We start from the raw sequence: 18,401 nt of genomic DNA, 5'->3' as shown, positions 1-18,401 counted from the left end.
GTGATTCTTTAATGATAAGCACAAAGCCAAGCAAAGAGAAAACAGGACAATTATTCACTCCAGGGAAAACCAAACTCGTCTAGGGAAGGAAGAGCGCGGCTTACTCTACGGTTCGGCTGTGAACAGCTTTCACGTGGTCACAATAATATAGACACTGAACGCTGACCTGGCCAGAGCGACAATATAACTGTACTAAAGGATGAGGCCACGGGAAGAGGGCATGTGCGTAGTAGGAGGATGCAAATCCTCGTCTTCCACAGTGGGAGGTAAAGACAGAAAGCCTCAAGCTGAAAAATCTAGATGTGCAACGCAAGCGTGTTATTTAGAGACGGGAGGTAATACCAACGGAGCTAGTTCCGAACAGTCGGAAGCTATCACCTCCTGGGGGCGGGGGGCATGGTAGGAGAGGGGGCTGGAGACTGCACGTTTCGGGGGGGATCTCTTAGAACTGTCTTGGCTGGCTGTGCGAACTGCGGGCGTGGTGTACGGCACCTCCTAGAGCGCGCGCCCGCCCTCCCTGGCCCCCGCCAGGACCCCGCCAGCCGACCCAGGGGACAAGAGCGGCTCCAAAGCCGGCGCAGGCACATGGCAGCAAGTTAAAGGCTCTCCTGGGAAGCACAGAAGCAGAGAGCGGCGAAGAGCAAGCAGTAGCCGTCCCGCCGGTGAGTGGGGCGTCTCCGTCCCCCGCTGCTGACGCGGCAGAAACCGCTCGAACTCAGAGTCAAAGGGAATACGGCGAACGGATCCCAGAGGAATGAAAGGTGGCACCGCCAACTGCTGACCCGGAACGCGGACTCCAAGGGGTTCCAAACGCGGGCGTCGTCCCGCGGTCCCGGCCGGGCCCGCTGTAGCAGGAAACAGCGACGACTTCCTCTTCCAGACCAGCACGTGCCGACCTCAGTCCGCAGCGCCCTTTCAACCCCGGCACCAAAAACGCCGCCTCGCGAACCGACATTGAGGGGAAGACCATAGATTCGCGGGATTTAGGGAGCCCTCCCTCAACCCGCAATGCAGTCTGTGCAGTGGCGGCCTAAGAAAGCGAGGCGCCTGGGTGGCACAGCGGTTAAGCGTCTGCCTTCGGCTCAGGGCGTGATCCCGGCGTTACGGGATCGAGCCCCATATCAGGCTCCTCCGCTGGGAGCCTGCTTCTTCCTCTCCCACTCCCCCCGCTTGTGTTCCCTCTCTAGCTGGCTGTCTCTCTCTCTGTCAAATAAATAAATAAAATCTTAAAAAAAAAAAGAAAGAAAGAAAGCGTTGTGGGATTGAGAAAATTCCCCTCGCCAAAACGGATGGCTGCTCTGGGCGACTCCATGCATGGCCTGTCACCGAGAGACACGGCCACTGAAGGAACTTCGGACGGCATGACTGTTGTAGGTGCAGCTGCGTGGAGACGACGGGCCATCGAACTGACTAGGCGTCTACAACTTCTAGCAGAGAACAGAGAACGGGCTTGAAAGAGAGCCGGTCACCGACGTGTGCAGTGACTAGAGGTAACCTCGCTCTCGAAAATGCTGTCTCAACAGCTGGAGATAGGAAGAATTTGCAAAATGAATCAATATAGCAGCAAACTATGTGTATGACATAAGTTTGTTAAAAATTAAAATTATTCCGTATCATCTGAAGAAAATAAAAGCACCCATTGAGCCCTGTTTATAATAACAATAATACGGAAACCACCGGAGAGTCCATGGACGGGTGAATGGAACAATAAACTGTGGTACAGATAGGATGCAAAATTACTTAGCTGTAAAAAAAAAATTTTTTTTTTTAAATCTTGCCATTTGTGACAATATGGACGGATCTCTGGGGTATTGTGTGAAGTGAAATAAGTCAGAGAAAGACAAATACCATATGATTTCATTTTTATGTGGAATCTAAAAAAAACCCACAAATTCATAAATACAGGGAACAGAACAGATTGGTGGCTGTCAGGAGTGGGGGTGAGTGGGGGAGAAATGAGTGAAGGGGGTCAAAAGGTAAAAAAGTAAAAAAAGGGAAAAGAATAGTAAGCAGATGAATAATGCATTTAGTTATAAAGAACAAAACTGCAGCCATGTGAAAGAGAAGAAACAAAGTTCTGGGTAAAGTAGCATTACTCAACTCTCCTGTGAGCTCAGGAGTTTGTCCTGCCCTTAGGACCACCATGCTTCTTTTTTGCTGAATCACTCATTCCTCAGACCTTTGCCTGTGGGTCTCCATAAATAACTCTCGGTTTCCCTGTCACCTCCTAAAGTGGGACTCCAGCCCTCTCCTTCAGGCACTCTTTATCAGATCCTTCATTCTGTTTATTTTCTTCGTGGGACTGATCACAATGTGCAGGCCTCGTATTTCTCATTAAACATCCTTTTTGCTAGTGGTTTGTGTGTTTCCTTCGCCAAGGATAAGCTTTCGTAGGTAGAGGCTTTGTCTGGCTTTGCCACTCCTGCCCCCGCCCAAAGCAACAAGTGGTGAGCACTCAGTATCTGATTGGATGGATTGATGCATGAATAAATCAACTCATTAAACATAAGTTAGAGCTATGAGTATTTTCTCAAGCTTCCTTCGGAAAACTACATAGACATTCTTAATATTAGAAAATCAAAATGAATAATTGCATTCAGCTCTTAGTTTTCTGAAAATTCTGAGGATGTCCATGTCTGCTCTGCTCCCTCCTGGTCCATGCAGCGGGTCATTGGTCTGCATTAAACCTGTTAAAACACGAAGGGCATGGGCTTTGGAGTCAAACAGACTTGAATTCTATTCCCTGCTTTGACACTTAGAGTTGTGCCGCTTTGAACAAGTTACTGAATTTGTTCAAGCCTCAGTTTCCTCTTATTTAAAAATGGAATATATTAGTATCTACCAAATGGGATTATTGGGGGTTAGAAGATACGATGTATGTGTACTGTATGATACACAGCATGACCAGGGTGTTGTGGGGGGGGAGGGAGAAAGAGAGAGAGAGGATCAGCAGAAGGGATCTGGTGGCAGCCCACGCAGAACACTCTCAGAGACAGTGACTGGGAGGAACTTGCAGGAGTGGGGAGGCTGGGTTATAGGACAAGGAGGAGATTTGATGTTCCCGATATATGAGAGATATGATATGTTCATCATCTGTTGAGGGAACCCTGCAAAGAGGGAGAGCTTGAAAAGAGGAGGTACCTACTGAATGTCTACTTTAAAAGACACAGAAAGGGGTCAGATCAAGAATACAGGAGGATCACCAGTATTCTTCACAGAGATAGAACAAACAATCCTAAAATTTGTAAGGAACCACAGAAGACCCCTAATAGCCAAAGCAATTCTGAAAAAGAAAAACAAAACTGGAGGCATCATGATTCCGGATTTCAAGCTGTATTACAAAGCTGTAGTCACCAGGACAGTACGGTACCAGCACAAAAACAGACACATAGATCAATGGAATAGAATAGAGAACCTAGAAATGGACCCTCAACTCTGTAGTCAACTAATTTTCGACAAAGCAGGAAAGAAAATCCAATGGAAAAAACAGTCTCTTCAACAAATGGTGTTGGGAAAAGTAGACAGCCACATGTAGGAGAAGGAAACTGGACCACTTTCTTACACTATACACAAAAATAGACTCAAAATGGATGAAAGACCTAAATGTGAGACAAGAAACCATCAGAATCCTAGAGGAGAACACAGGCAACAATCTCTTTGACCTCGGCCATAGCAACTTATTAGACAAGTCACTGGAGGTATGGGAAACAAAAGCAAAAATGAACTAATGGGACTTCATCAAGATAAAAAGCTTCTGCACAGCAAAGGAAGCAATCAACAAAACTAAAGGCAGCCCACAAAATGGGAGAAGATATTTGCAAACAACATATCTGATAAAGGGTTAGTATTCAAAATCTATAAAGAATTTACCAAACTCAACACCCAAAAAATAAATAATCCAGTTAAGAAATGGGCAGAAGGGGCGCCTGGGTAGCGCAGTCGTTAAAGCGTCTGCCTTCGGCTCAGGGCGTGATCCCGGCGTACCATCTTTAAAAAAAAAAAAAAAAAAGAAATGGGCAGAAGACCTGAATAGACACTTTTCCAAAGAAGACAACCAGATGACTAACAGACACATGAAAAGATACTCAACATCACTCATCATCAGAGAAATACAAATCAAAACCATGATGAGATAACACCTCACACCTGTTAGAACGGCTAAAATTAACAACACAAGGCAGACGCTTAACCAACTGAGCCACCCAGGTGCCCCCATAAGTGACTCTTGATAGAGAACAAACTGAGGGTTGATGGGGGGAGATGTGTGGGGGATGGGCTAGGTAGATGATGGGTATTAGGGAGGGCACTTGTGGATGAGCACTGGGTGTTCCATGTAAGTGATGAACCACTGAATTCTACTCCAGAAACCAATATTGTGTTGTATGTTAACTAGCAAATATTAAATAAAATAAAAAAAAAGAAAAAAGTATATAGGACAATTTTTTAAAAAGATTTTATTTATTTATTTGACAGAGAGAGAGACAGCCAGCGAGAGAGGGAACGCAAGCAGGGGGAGTGGGAGAGGAAGAAGCAGACTCATAGTGGAGGAGCCTGATGTGGGGCTCTATCTCATAATGCCAGGATCACGCCCTGAGCCGAAGGCAGACGCTTGACCGCTGTGCCACCAAGGCGCCCCCAGGACAATTTTTTTTAATGGGAGACTGTTTACTTGAAACTAGAAGAAAAATGTGACTTTGAAGGTAGATACACAAATCTAAAAGATTTGAAATTGTTCCTAGAAGTTCCAGTGACTTCTGTGTAATATATGCATAGCGAAAAAAAACACACACTTCTGGTCAAAAGAAAACACTTTTAATGACCTTATTAAACATTAGGACAGAGATCAGAGAGGCAGCTTTTCCAAGGATGATCAAGTTAACTTTTAAGCAAAAGATCAGCAGAGATCAGGGCATGTTGGGGACAAACGTATCTTGAGGTGTCTTCTGAGAATCAACCCACTCTTCTTTCTCTGAGAACGATCCAACCCCTCTCCTCAGAGGGGTTCGTACTGTGGATCTTGTGCCTCTGGTCACGGTACATCGGACTGGGACGGACACCTGCCCCAAGTGTGGGCATTCAGTTGGTTTTCCAAGAACTTAACATTGTGACTGGGAGGAGTGTTGGTGGGTGGATAGAGCTGAGGTGATGTACAAAATCAGGAGCCGCAGGTGGACGCGTTAGCTGAGAAGGATAGTCCTGAGAGGCCGAATAATATGGCTAATGCAGCTAACGTGCAGAGGGACAACACAGGCCATTGGGCCCAGAGAGAGAGCAAGAGAGGCTTCTCTAGATTCTCCTGGCTTTTCATTTCTGAATTCTGTTCCCTGTAAGGCTTGGCTAAAACCCACCCTTGAGTTCAGGGCACCACTCCTCTGTCTTTATTGTAAATATCCTCTCCTCATATCTGTGATCACCTTAAGCGGGTTTCGTTACTGGCAAACAAAAGCCTTGACTAGGACCATCCTCCCCCATTTCCAACAGGGTCTTCTTCTGGCCATTCTTTCAACTTATTCTCTCTTGGGAAATCCACAGTGTCTTCATGATCTCTTACTTTTTTTCTTCTCTAGGACCAAATGCTCACAATGCCAAGCTGCTTTTTGTCCCAACTTACCTGTAACTTCCTCAACGTTTATGCCTGAAAAGACTCGGGTTCTCCAGAAAGCCTTCCTGGACCACCTCCAACCTCAGGAATCTCCCTCTCCTAGTATCATCAGGCTGCGTCAGGCTATGTCAGACCGCAGTCTAAATCCAGGATGGCTGCACCAGCATCATCTGGAGTGTGTTAAAAATTGCGGCCTGCTACCGCTCTCCCCACCCCCCAAGATTCTAATTCAGTAGATCTGGGTGAAGTCTGTACTTTTTCAAAGGCTCCAAGGGATTCTCATGTACATTCCAGTTTGAAAACCACTAAGAGAGATCCACCTGAACTCTCTCTAAACATATGACCAAGTCTTCTATGATTAACCCCAGACTAAGGAAGCAACCATCATATCCAAGCCTTGGACCTCTCTTTGTCATGCCTGGGACTCTGAAGAATGTAGAAAAAGGAAATGTCATTGTAGATCATGGCTGGTTACCTATGGCCTTTTCCTTATGGGGTTAACGTGGACCAGAGTACAATTCCTACGAACCTTTCCTTTCCTGAAAACTCCTTTGGGGGCAAATCTGAATTCAGAAGGTAAATTTCGTGAAGTCCTTGTAAAATGGCCCAATCATAACTAACACACAATGGGTGACTCAAATGCAACGAGACATAGCTGCACTGACCTGAGGATGGCTGCCAATCCCCAGTATGAAATGGTCCTGCTCAATGGTCATCACCTGGCATCCCCTCTTCTAGGTTCCTAGCATCCCTCACACCCTAGGAGAATTGGCCAAGAACTGGTAGGAAGGATGCTGTACAAACACCATTAAAAACTGTGCTGCTGCCGGCCAGAGCTTCAGGTAGAGCAAAAAAGGGGTGTGTGTGTTGGGGGTGCGAAGGGGGCTAGTTGCTGCCCCACAAGTCCTGCGATGAGTCCCAGGTCTAAGAGAGGAGACGCACAGCACAGAGTATGATCCCATCTGAAGTCAGCACAGTAGGATATACTTAGTAGACTGAGGCACTGAGTATGCAAGCGCTGTCAGAAACTTGCAAGGAATCCATACAGCGTCTCCCACAACATTTCTTTCTCAGAAGGTTCATTACCTAAAGTGGTAAAAAGCATAGGAACAAGGTTGTTCAAGCTCACAAGGCTGGGATCCTATCTCTGATCGCCCACCTTCCCAAAACCTCACCCCCTCATCACCTCTGCTCTTCTATTCTCTGCCTGCTACTTGTCGACGTCACCCTTCTCTGACCCCAGCGCTCCCCAAAGAATGATCCTCCACCCCATCCTGTTCAGAGCCGCCCACTCTCCTGCCCCCAGACTCCCAGGGCCTCTGTACCTGCGGGCACTGGACAAGCACGTGCCTCTGATGAGGAGGATGGTGCCCACGAAGCCGAGAGCCAGGCCAAGGGCACAGATCAGAGTCTCAGTGGTGTCTGGCACTGGGAGAGGCACCTGGGGCTCTTGGGGGAGAAAGGAAGAGTCAGGGGGTACAGCGAAAGGATTCCAGAGTAAAGGAAACATGGGTCTGGGCAGAGGGAGCTGGGGAGGGGCTCCTACCCCAGTGCCGGAGGAGCGGCTCCTCCAGGCCCCAGTGCTCCACCTTGCAGTCATACATGTCGTCTGCAAAGGGCACGAACGTCAGGTAGCAGAACTTGCGGAACAGATGGTCAGGCTGGGAATAGAAGCTGGTCTGGGCCACCCCCTCGCTGACTATTTGACCGTTGCGCAGCCAGGTGATATTGATCACAGGAGGGAAGATGTTGTCCACAATGCAGATGAGGACGTTGGGCTGGCCCAGCTCCACTCGAAACTTGGGGAGTACAGCCACCCTTGGAGGCACTAGGAAGAATGAGGTCCTGAATCCCAAAGGCTCATGCCTGTAGCTGGGCCTGATTAGGACTGGCATTGAGGGACGTTTCCTCCTATTTAGCCATGTGCAGGCAGGGGATGCTCCGGGACGTAACAGCTGGGGTGGGAGCGGGGCAGAGGGAGAAGAGGCTGAGGGGGCTGGGGGGGGCACAAGGGACTCCTGTATCTGACAGGTCCCTGAGAGGGCGTCCAGGTGCAAGGGTCAGTCCTCAAGAGGGAAGAGGAGGAAGAGGGTGCTGAAGGGGTCTGGGAAGATCTAGAGCCTCCTGGAAAAGAAAGGGGCTGAATACAATGGTCACAGAGGCTGAGAGAGAGGCGTGCCAGAGTAGATGGAGGCCTGTGAGGTGGGCAGAAGCTTCTCTAGACCTCCCCTGCCTAACACGGGGTAGGGGAGGGAGTTAGGACAGGAAAGGTGAGTACCGTTGGTGGCTCTGGTGCGGTTGGAGCGTTCCACCAAGACATCCAGATGGGCTCTGATCATGGCGATGCTGGCCAGCCCATTCTGTGGGTCAAAGTAGGCGAAGTTGCCAAACTCAGGTAAACGCCACACGGCCTCCCTCTTCTTCAGCTCCACAGAGAACAGCTGTTCCCCATCAAATTCATAGGAAAACTGACCCGAGGCATCATAGGACTGGTAGAAGGCTGGTCCATAGGAGCCCATGTGATCAGCTGTATTGGGTGAGTTCAGGGTCAGAGACAGAAAAGAAAATGTATCAATCTTATCTAAAGCATGTGATATGTTGAATCTCTGAGCCTATGCCCCATCCTGGGTTCTCTGTGGGAATAGCTGACTTGTTGAGCTGGTCCTTGGACAGTGGAAGGGTTGCTGGGGGGTAGAAGGGAGAGGACAGAGGGAAACAGGCACAAGCCTAACACACTGGCGGGAACAGAGACACGAGTGCAGTCTGGCACACCAGGTCGGGAAGAAGAGAGGCTGCCTAAAATCATGCTTGGGATTCCCAAAGTTAAATGACCATCAGCTCTAGTTACGCTATGAGGTCCTGTGTGTGAGATGAGTGGTATGAGGGGGTGGGATGAGAGAAAATGATTAAGGATGGGAGCATAAGTGGAGCCTGGGGCACAGAGACACAGTGTAGGTGGGCGTGAGGGGAGCACAGATGATGGCTGACAGAAGTAAGAATTGAGATCTGTGACAGAGACCAAACAGATAGGAAAAGGCAGCCTGAGGTATTGCCGAGAGCACTGGAAAAGGAGCCCAAAGTTCAAGTCTAGTTTATGCTCCAACTCTTTCACCTCGGATTATGATCAAACATGTCTCTTTCCATAACTGAGGCTCAGTTTTTTGGAAATCTGGGTTAGACTCTAATCGGTAAGGGACCTTTAGAATTCTATGAAATTATAGGTTCAACAGCCCTTAAGGAACTACTACGTGCCCAGCACGCCGCCAGGCCCCAGGGAAGTACAGACGAACCAGCTGTGGGTCCCTCACACAAGGGGCTCATGTCTAGAGCAAGATTAACACAGATGAACAGTTAGCTATCCACATGGTGATAAACCCTGCAATAAAACTGGACTTGAATAGGCACACTCCAAGCCAGGAAGTGGCAGAGAAATCACTGTGCTGGGAGGCAGGAGGCTGGAGGTTTGGGTCTCAGAAAAAAGGAAAGAACTGGGGAGGCACCTGAACCTAAAATGTTTGAACCTGCAGCTGGCATGGCTGGACTGGGCTGCGCCTGTGTATTTTAGGTCCGCAGTGGACATGACGGACGTGAGAGAGACTGGGCGGGGCGGGGGGGCTCTCTTGGTAAAGGAAGTTGCCCACAAACCAGAGAAGGAGAGCAATCTACGGTCTATACTGTAACCCTAAATCTCCTCTCCTCACCCGATCCCTCAGCACTCACCCTTGATGGCCCCAGTTTCGTGGGGGCTCAGGAGGCTCATCAAGGTGTGGAGTCCCAGGATTAGACCCCCGTTGAAGACCATTGCCCTGGTGCTTTAACCAAGTAATTTTCAGTGTGGGGCCGCCGGTCGGAGGTAAAGGAAAGAGGAAGGAAACCACCTCTAGGGTGGGGAAGACCCCTGCTGTATTCAGCCAATCAGAGACGTTCTCTGCGTTCGCGTAGCTGTTGCCGGGTAAAGAAGTCAGGAGCCTCGGTAGGAGGTGGGAGAGCCCCTCTTTGCGTCAGGGACGTCTGCTCCACGGGAGAGTCAAAAGGAGGTTTCTGTTTGGGTGGTGGCAGGGGCTTAAATAAACCATTACTACAAACTCCAAGAAGAGACGCCCTGAAGGGAGAGAAAAGGCCATCAGAGAACCACACAACTGAGCTCAAACAAAGCCTCTATCTTGATGTGTGGTGTAGAGAATCCCAGTCTCCCTGTAAGTTTTTGCAGACTAATTTGGAGGCAAAAAATAATATAAACTGTACTAAGAAACTTTAAAAAGGAGATAATGGATGCACAGTAGAATTAAAATCTTTTTAAAAACCTTTAAATCACTTTGGAAAATATTACTTTATTTCATTGAGGGGGAAAAAATGTGTAATTGTCAGAGATGTTTGGGGTAAGGAAGAGCTCTAAGGAGCCTCAGCGGACTGTTCTAAGGAGGGCAGAGGGTAATGGATTACCTCCATTTGTCCCTCCAGGCCCTCTGGGCACCCTTGTCCATGCTGCCTGCGGGCTGACCCATGCGGACAGCATCTCCCTACCCTCTGGCTTCTGGTTGAGCTTAGCCAATGGGAGGCATGGGCAGAATTTGGTCCAATATGAAAAATATGTATAAAGTTAACCATCTCTCCAGATAAGGAAAAGTCTAACCAAATATCTGAAGGCAATTTCTGAAAGATCATGAGATAAATGATTTTCAGCTTGGAAGGGAACTAAGACATCATCTGAGTCTATGGCTCCAAACCTAGCTACACAGAAGAATTACCCGGGGAGTTTGTTAAAAATACAGATTCCTGGGGCACCTGGGTGGCTCAGTTGGTTAAGCATCTGACTTGATTTTGGCTCGGGTCATGATCTCAGGGTCATGAGATTAAGCCCTTGAGTCATGCTGAGTGTAGAGCCTGCTTGGGATTCTCTCTCTCCCTCTGCCCCTCCCCTTCTCTCTCTCTTTCTTAAACAATAAAAATAAAATAAATGTAATTTAAAAAATACAGATTCCTGGGTTCCATCCTGACTTGAGTTAGAGTAGCCTTCTCAAGGGTAGGACCAGGAGACCTGGGCTAGTAGCACACTCCCTAAGTGAGCACCACCATTACTGAAAAGAACTATGCGTCCAGCCGTGCAGACAAGAGCGAGCCTGCGGAACGATCTTAAGAAGATCTTACAGCTTTGGACCAGAAACCACATGCCGTTTTTACCCACACTCCATTGGCAAGAATGAAACAATGGCCCTGCCTGGGTACAAAGGGCTGGAAAAATGTGCTTTAGCTGTGTGTTCAGGAAGATGTAGTGCTCTGGTGAGCACACAGCACTATCTTTGCCCCATCCCAGCTCTATTTAGTGTGATTATTGACATGTTTGAACTTGTTTCTAATATTTTATTTATTTCAATACTTCTGTTTTTGAAGTTTCCTTTCCTTCATCGTCTTTAAAAAGAAAGTGTTACCTACCTTGCCGATCTTCCCTCTAACCAGGACTTCAGCCTGCTTTCAAATTATTCATATACTTCCTCTCCTTCACCAAGGTGTTTGGTCAGCTTTACTTCTCATCCTTTTTGGCACCTCCTGACATATTTTTCTCTTATTGGAATAGTTCTTCCAAAAATGTTTTGAGTATTTTTGTGGCAAATCTTCTGAAGTTGTGTATGCTTGAGAATATTTTTTATAGCATCATTTTTGAATAATGTTTAGCTATGGATTAATTTCTATGTTCAGGGGCTCCTGGGTGGCTCAGTTGGTTAAGGCTCTGACTCTTGCTTTTCAGCTCAGGCCACGATCTCACGGTCCTGGGACTGAGCCCCGAGTGAGGCTTGAGCTCAGCGCGGAGCCTGCTTGAGATTCTTGTTCCCTCCCCCTCTGCTCCGCCCCCTACTCTGTCTCTCTCTCTCAAATAAATAAAATCTTCAAAAAAAATAAATAAATTCTAAGTTTAATGGTTCTTTCTTTCTTCTTTTCTTTCTTTCACAACTAACACACTTTATTTACTAGATTGAAAGGTTTAATGGAGTTGACCTCAGTTCTGTTCACACTGACTCCAGTGGTATTTGAGTTTTCGGTGCTTGATACCTGCTCAATTGCTGCTGTTGCCCTTGTTTCATTTTCTTTCAGGATCAAGGTGGGTGCTTTCATGTAAAATCTGATTTTCAGTTCCTTTTCTGGCAATTCTTTCCTGGCATCTTTGCTTTGCATAATTACACCCACAGTGGAACCAGCATGCTCAAGTCACCAAGATAAATCCTCCGACTCCAACATCACATGATCTTCTCATTCTGCTAGTTAACAAAAAATGTCCAAGGCCAGCCACAACAGATCCTAATGAACCACACAATATGGAATCCTGCGCGTAGGGAATGTTTTCAACGTCTAAAATTCCTGCAAGTAAAGGGCTAGAATAAAATTAAAAAGAACCTGCCCTTGGTGTTCTCACTGGGCTCAAGTGCTGTGGCCGGGGAGCGCCTGTGGCCCCACCTCGCCAAGGTTTTTTTCCCCATATATATATATATGAAAGATTTTTATTTATTTATTTTTTCCCATATATATATATATGAAAGATTTTTATTTATTTATTTGTCAGAGAGAGGGAGAGAGCACAAGCAAGGTCAGCGGCAGGCAGAGGGAGAAGCAGCTTCCTGCCAAACAAGGAGCCCAATGCGAGACTCCATCCCAGGACCCCGGGATCATGACCTGAGCCGAAGGCAGACACTTAGCCAACTGAGCCACCCAGGTGTCCCTCTCTTTAATATTTTAAATAATATCATCCCAATGTCTTGTTGCATCAGTGTTGTAGCTAGGAAATCTGATAGCAGTCTTTCTCTCTGGAATCTTAGAATTTTCTCATTGCCTTGATCTTTGAAGTTTGTATCTAAATTTGTATCTAAATTTACATTTAAATTTCTATCTAAATTTACAATTTGTAAATATCATATCTAAAATGAGTTTTTCCTTCTCTTGCTATAGGACATTATGGATCCCCTATGTATTTTCATTCTGGGAATTCACCTCTTTATTTTTGTAAATCTTTCCCCCTCTCTGTTTAAAGTTTTTTCTCTTTATGAAGTTCCTGTTATCCTTATTTGGACACTTTTCTCCCCGGTCTCTTTTGACTTCTCTATTTCAATTTCTTCCTCCTTGTATCTTTTACTCTAGGAGAGTTCTTCAGTGCAGTCCTCCCACTTACTTATTTGTTTTTCTGTTGTATCTCTCCCATTATTTATTCCCATTAGTGGGATTTTTATTTTGAGTTTCATATTTTTTCATGTCTAGAACTTCTATATAGCTTTCCCTGTATTCCCTACCTTTCTTCATATTATAATAGCTTTTCTTATTTTTTTAATGCATTTTTCTTGCTCAGTAAGGGAGCTATTCTATATTTTCTGGTACTTCTTTAAGGACACATATGGGCCTATTGTTTTTCTTTCTAGGTGTGAAACTCCCCAAAGGGAGGGACTTATTATTTTGGCCTTTGGGTGCCCATCTATGTCAGTATCATGAATGTAAAGAGAGGGAAGGACCCAAGTTCTAGCACAGCACAAAACCAATCACCACCCTTTTGGTGTCACCTTACTGGTGACAGTTCAGGTCAGGGCTTTGGGATACGGAGCCGTGGCAGGGACCAGGCCTATCTCTGAGTCAGCCAGCCCTGAAGCTGGTAGATGAGTGTGGTAGACGGAGTGCAGAAGAATGACTCTGGTCTCAGGTGAATCTATTGTCCTAACACCTCCCCACTCCAGCAGGGATTTCAACCTAAGACTTTCTCCCCAACCCTCTACCACTGTAGGAGCAATCAGGATCTTGCCCCTGTTTTTGGCATTATGGGGCAGGCAATAATTGTTCAAGAGCAACAGACGGGGAGAGCAAGAGCAGACTGCCTCTAATGAATCTTAGCAAGCCAGGCTAACACAACTGACAGTGTCCCTAGGGATTCCCCAGAGTTTCCCTCCACGGCTTCTCCAGGGTTGGTTTTTAGGGTCGGGAACAAAGAACACATGTTGATTTATCCTGACAGGAAGCAGATCTCTCCATTATTTTCCTATAATATCCCCCCATATAGAAATGCCAAGGGCTCGTGTTCATTGACTCTATATAATTCCCCCCTCTCCTCCGGATGCTAGCACAGTATTAAATAAATGTTTTTCAAATAAATAAATAGATGATAACAAATAAAAATCAATGAAGTGGGGGCGCCTGGGCAGCGCAGTCGGTTAAGCTTCCGATTCTTGGTTTTGGGTCAGGTCTGATCTCAGGGTGGTGAGTTAGACCCGCATCCCGCTCTGTGCTCAGCGCGGAGTTTGCTGGGGACTTTCTCCCTCTCCGTTGGCCCCTCCCCCCACCACTCGCGCGTGTGCCCCCCGTGCTTGCTCTCTTTCTCTCAAATAAATCTTTTTAAAAAATCAATGAAGTGAATACCAGTGGCTCTAGAGAGAGATATTCCAGTACTGGAAACAAACACTGAAAATAAGTACAGGCTCAACAGATCTTTGAATAATGACATAAAATCAGTTACTCTAGATTGTGTAAAACACTGACTTTGAGATAAAACTAGTTTTAGCCATCACGTTTTCTGGAGCATAATAATAAGTTGAGGTAGGTGTTAGGAGATATTATTCATTAAACACGTATTTAGGGAACACCTGCTATGTCCTGGGGACACAGAAAAGAACAGGACACGGCCCCTTCCTTCTACGACTGTGCTGTCCAGTATAGTCACCACCTGCCACATATGGCCATTGACCACTTGTAATATGGCCAGTCCTGAGATATACTATAAGTAGAAAACCACTGGATTTTGTAGACTTTGAAAAAAATATATGTATTATATATATTTAAAATTATATGTACAAATATATATAATCTCATTAATTGTTTTTATATTGATTGATGGTTAACTGGCAATATTCTAGATATGTTGAGTTTTTAATTTTTATTTTTTAAAGGTTTTATTTATTTATTTATTTATTTGTCAGAGAGAGAGGGAGAGAGAAAGAGAGCACAAGCAGGAGGAGTGACAGGCAGAGGGAGAAGCACGGATGCGGGACTGGACGCCAGACCCTGGGATCTTGACCTGAGCAGAAGGCAGAGGATGCTTAACCGACTGAGCCACCCAGGCGTCCCATGGTATGTTGGGTTTTAAAATATATTGTTAATTTCACTCTTTCTTATGACTTTTTTTAAGTGGCTATGAGAAAACTTGATATTGAAAAGTAACCCTCATTACATTTCTATTGGACAGTCCTGCTCTGGTTGCTCTTGTTTGGCTACCAATGAACCATTCAATTGTTTTCTCAGATTCTTCAGTTTAGCATTATGCTTGCCCCGGGAGTGGGGCAGCGAGGGGCGACTGTGACCACCTAGAGATTCCACCAGAGGGCGATCTTACCTTCACTGTTTCCATTCTGGACCATAGATCTATTTTACGCATATATGTATTTAACTACTTTTAGTCTATTTCGCTTCAGGCACTGTGCTAGGCTCTGGGACCACAATTATGGTTCCTGCTATCCCAGATCTTTCCATTTATCAGGAAAGCTATAAACAGCTAATTATGATGTGAAAAGAAAGAAGCATCAAAGCCATTATGTTACTGTGCAATATGAATGTTCATATGGTCTTCAACTTTCTGTGATGACCCTTTCTAAGTAATTAATTAAATAGTTCCAACCCAGATAATTCCAGGAATTCAAGTGGTCTAGTTCTCTCTCCAGAATTTCCTGGACAGAGAAGTGATACAAGCTTGAGTTTCCATATGCCTGGTGCTCGGTATCCCTTGCTCCAACTTCCTGCTCTGGGCACACTGTTTCAGCCGTTTCGAGGCTGCTTTCTATCGTAGCAGGTGTCTTATTGGCCATGTTTTCAGGCTGAACTTCAGTCGTGTTGCTGGAAGCTGCTTGCTTCCCCTAGAACTTTCCCCTCCCATTTTTTGACTTCTCTAAATCCTAAACCTCTTACCTCCTGGGAACAAACTAAAAATTTTAAGCTATAATCACTCTTTGTTCTTGTTTTGGCAGCACATATGCTAAAATCATTCTTTCTTTGTATCTGTAGATAGTTTGAAATATAAAAATTAAAACTCATGTGAAAAAGAGTAACTTTTTAAATATATGTGTATATGTATTATATATGTGTGTATATATATTATATATGCATATATACATATATATGACTGTATGTGTGTGTGTGTGTGTGTGTATATATATATATATATATATGACTGGTCTCATTATACTCTGGAGCGACAATTCCAAATGATGGTAGGAAAAGCCCAAACTGGCCTTTTAAAGGTACAGATGCAGCTCTTTCCATTTAAAAGAGATAGTTTTGAAAAGATTCATCTCTCCTTTGGGAAAGGCCAAGTCTTTCAGGGTTTCTCCTCTTTCCCCTTCTCCTTCCTTCTTTCTTGAAAGACATCCTGGGACAGAAAGTAAATTTGTATAACATTATGACTGTGGGAAGCTGTGTCTGAGGGGCATTCTTCTCTTTTCTGATGGTTCTCTGCTTTCAGTATCACCTTGATCATTGGCCTCTGCCCTCTCCCCCTCAATTATCAAAGTTTCTGTGGCTAGTCTACTTGGTGATCAGTTCTCCTTGGCAAAGGCAACAGAGCTCAGCCACCTTCCCCAATGATGCGCCCCAGCACAGCTTGGCTCTTGAAGCATATCCCTCAGATCTTGATGCACTTGCCACCTGATCCTGGGCTTGTGTCGCCGGACCTGCGGCCCTTGAATCCAGGCCAATTCTACCCTCTCCATGACTACCTTGAAAATCAATTTACTGAAGATCAACTTTCTAAAAATCAATTCACCGGGGTGCCTGGCTGGCTCAGTTGGTAGAGCATCTGACTCTTGATCTCAGGGTTGTAAGTTTGAGCCCCATGTTGGGTGTAGAGGTTACTTAAAAATAAAATCTTTAAAAACTTTTATAATACAAAAATAAAAATTAACTCACCGGATGGCCAACCAATCAGAAGTTAATTCACCAGGGGCGCCTGGGTAGCGCAGTCGTTAAAGCGTCTGCCTTCGGCTCAGGGCGTGATCCCGGCATTATGGGATCGAGTCCCACATCAGGCTCCTCCGCTACGAGCCTGCTTCTTCCTCTCGCACTCCCCCTGCTTGTGTTCCCTCTCTCGCTGGCTGTCTCTCTGTCACATAAATAAATAAATAAAATCTTTAAAAAAAAAAAAAGAAGTTAATTCACCAAATCACAATTTTCCAATTTTACCAATTTACCAAAAACTTGATTCTTTAAATTTATAAAGTTTTTGTCACTTTTTCTCTTTTTAGATTTTATTTATCTATTTGTCAGAGAGAGAGAGAGCACAAGCACAGGGAGCAGCAGGCAGAGGGAGAAGCAGGCTCCCTGTGGAGCAAAAAGTCCAACTCAGAACTCCATCCCAGGACCCTGGGATCATGACCTGAGCTGAAGGCAGACGCTTAACCGACTGAGCCACCCAGGAGTCCCAAGTTCTTGTCACTTTATATGTTGAATTAAGTGGTTTTACAGCGTTGGAGTTTCCTTTTAAATTTTAGTTAGTTTTCCTTTTGTCTTCACATTAGCTTTTAAAGTAATGTTCAGTTTGCCAAATGTTACGAATACAAGAAGATGATAATGGCTGTAGAGTTTTTAATTGTCCCAAGTGTCCTCACAAAAACAAATCAATCGGGATAGCAAAGAAAGGTAACCAGAGACAATGTCTTTACCAAACTAGGGACAAAGCAGTCCCTGGAACTCTAGAATATGAATGGGCAGGTCCGAACAACCACACAGGATCCTATAGGTTTTAGCCCTATGTGGAGGTAGTGGAAGGATGAAAAAGGAGAGTTTGATGTTTTTAAGATCTCAGAAACACAGGGGCGCCTGGGTGGCTCAGTTGTTAAGCGTCTGCCTTCGGCTCAGGGCGTGATCCCGGTGTTCTGGGATGAAGCCCCACATCAGGCTCCTCTGCTGGGAGCCTGCTTCTTCCTCTCCCACTCCCCCTGCTTGTGTTCCCTCTCTCGCTGGCTGTCTCTCTCTCTGTCAAATAAATAAATAAAATCTTTAAAAAAAAATCCAAATGTTCCCCAAGACAATAAGTATCTCTGGATGAATAGGCATAAGATCACATCCAAAGACATGTGATAAAGAAAATATTAAGACCTTTAGTACATTAATATTTTATAATAAAATATTATCACTATATGTTTCACAGAGACATGCGACTTCCACCTGCCTCTACTGAGCATTTCTCTCATAATGAAAAAGTACGTTAATATGTTTTCCTAAATCAAAGGTCAATTTTCTTCTTGAGACCAATTACATTTCTAGAACATGAAAGCAGCTTCCAGCACTATGTATTTAAAATTGTAATCTTTTACAGTTTTAACTCCTACCTTTAAATCTTTGATCCATTTTGAGTCAATTTTGAATATGATAAGAGTCCAACATCATTCTTTTGCATGTGGATATACAGTTTTCCCAGCACCTTTTGTTGAAAGGTCAGTCCTTTCTCCCATTGAATGATCCTGCCAGTCTTGTTGAAAATCATTGACTATATAGGCAAGGGTTTATTTGGGAGTTCTCTATTTTATTCCATTGGTCTATGTGCCTGTCTTTATGTCAGTTCCACACCGTTTGGATTACTGTAGCTTTGTGGTAAGTTTTGAAATGAGTAAATGTGACACCTCCAACTCTTTTCCTCTTTTTAAAGATTGTTTTGGCATTTTGGAGCCCCTTGAGATCCCATATGAATTTTAGGATGGATAATTCTATTTCTGAAAAACAAATTAGGATTTTGATAAGGATTGCACTGAGTCTGTAGATTGCACTGGATAATATTGACATTTTA

General features: G+C 45.0%; 1 protein-coding gene across 1 annotated transcript; it reads right to left on the bottom strand.

Moving 5' to 3' along the window:
* Positions 1-4,796: 4,796 nt before the first annotated feature.
* Positions 4,797-9,466, bottom strand: LOC103665506 (HLA class II histocompatibility antigen, DO alpha chain). The gene is made up of 5 exons (XM_008693449.2): positions 9,323-9,466; positions 7,881-8,129; positions 7,149-7,430; positions 6,928-7,051; positions 4,797-6,688 (listed from the first exon to the last, which is right to left on the bottom strand). The coding sequence occupies exons 1-5, from the start codon at positions 9,402-9,404 to the stop codon at positions 6,685-6,687; spliced, it is 741 nt and encodes a 246-aa protein (XP_008691671.1). The 5' UTR covers positions 9,405-9,466; the 3' UTR covers positions 4,797-6,684.
* Positions 9,467-18,401: the final 8,935 nt, after the last annotated feature.

Source organism: Ursus maritimus, unplaced genomic scaffold, assembly GCF_017311325.1.
Source record: "Ursus maritimus isolate PB19 unplaced genomic scaffold, ASM1731132v1 scaffold_30, whole genome shotgun sequence".
Classification (NCBI taxonomy): domain Eukaryota; kingdom Metazoa; phylum Chordata; class Mammalia; order Carnivora; family Ursidae; genus Ursus; species Ursus maritimus.
Note: the sequence above shows the minus strand (reverse complement) of the source record. Positions and strands in the feature narration are given on the sequence as shown.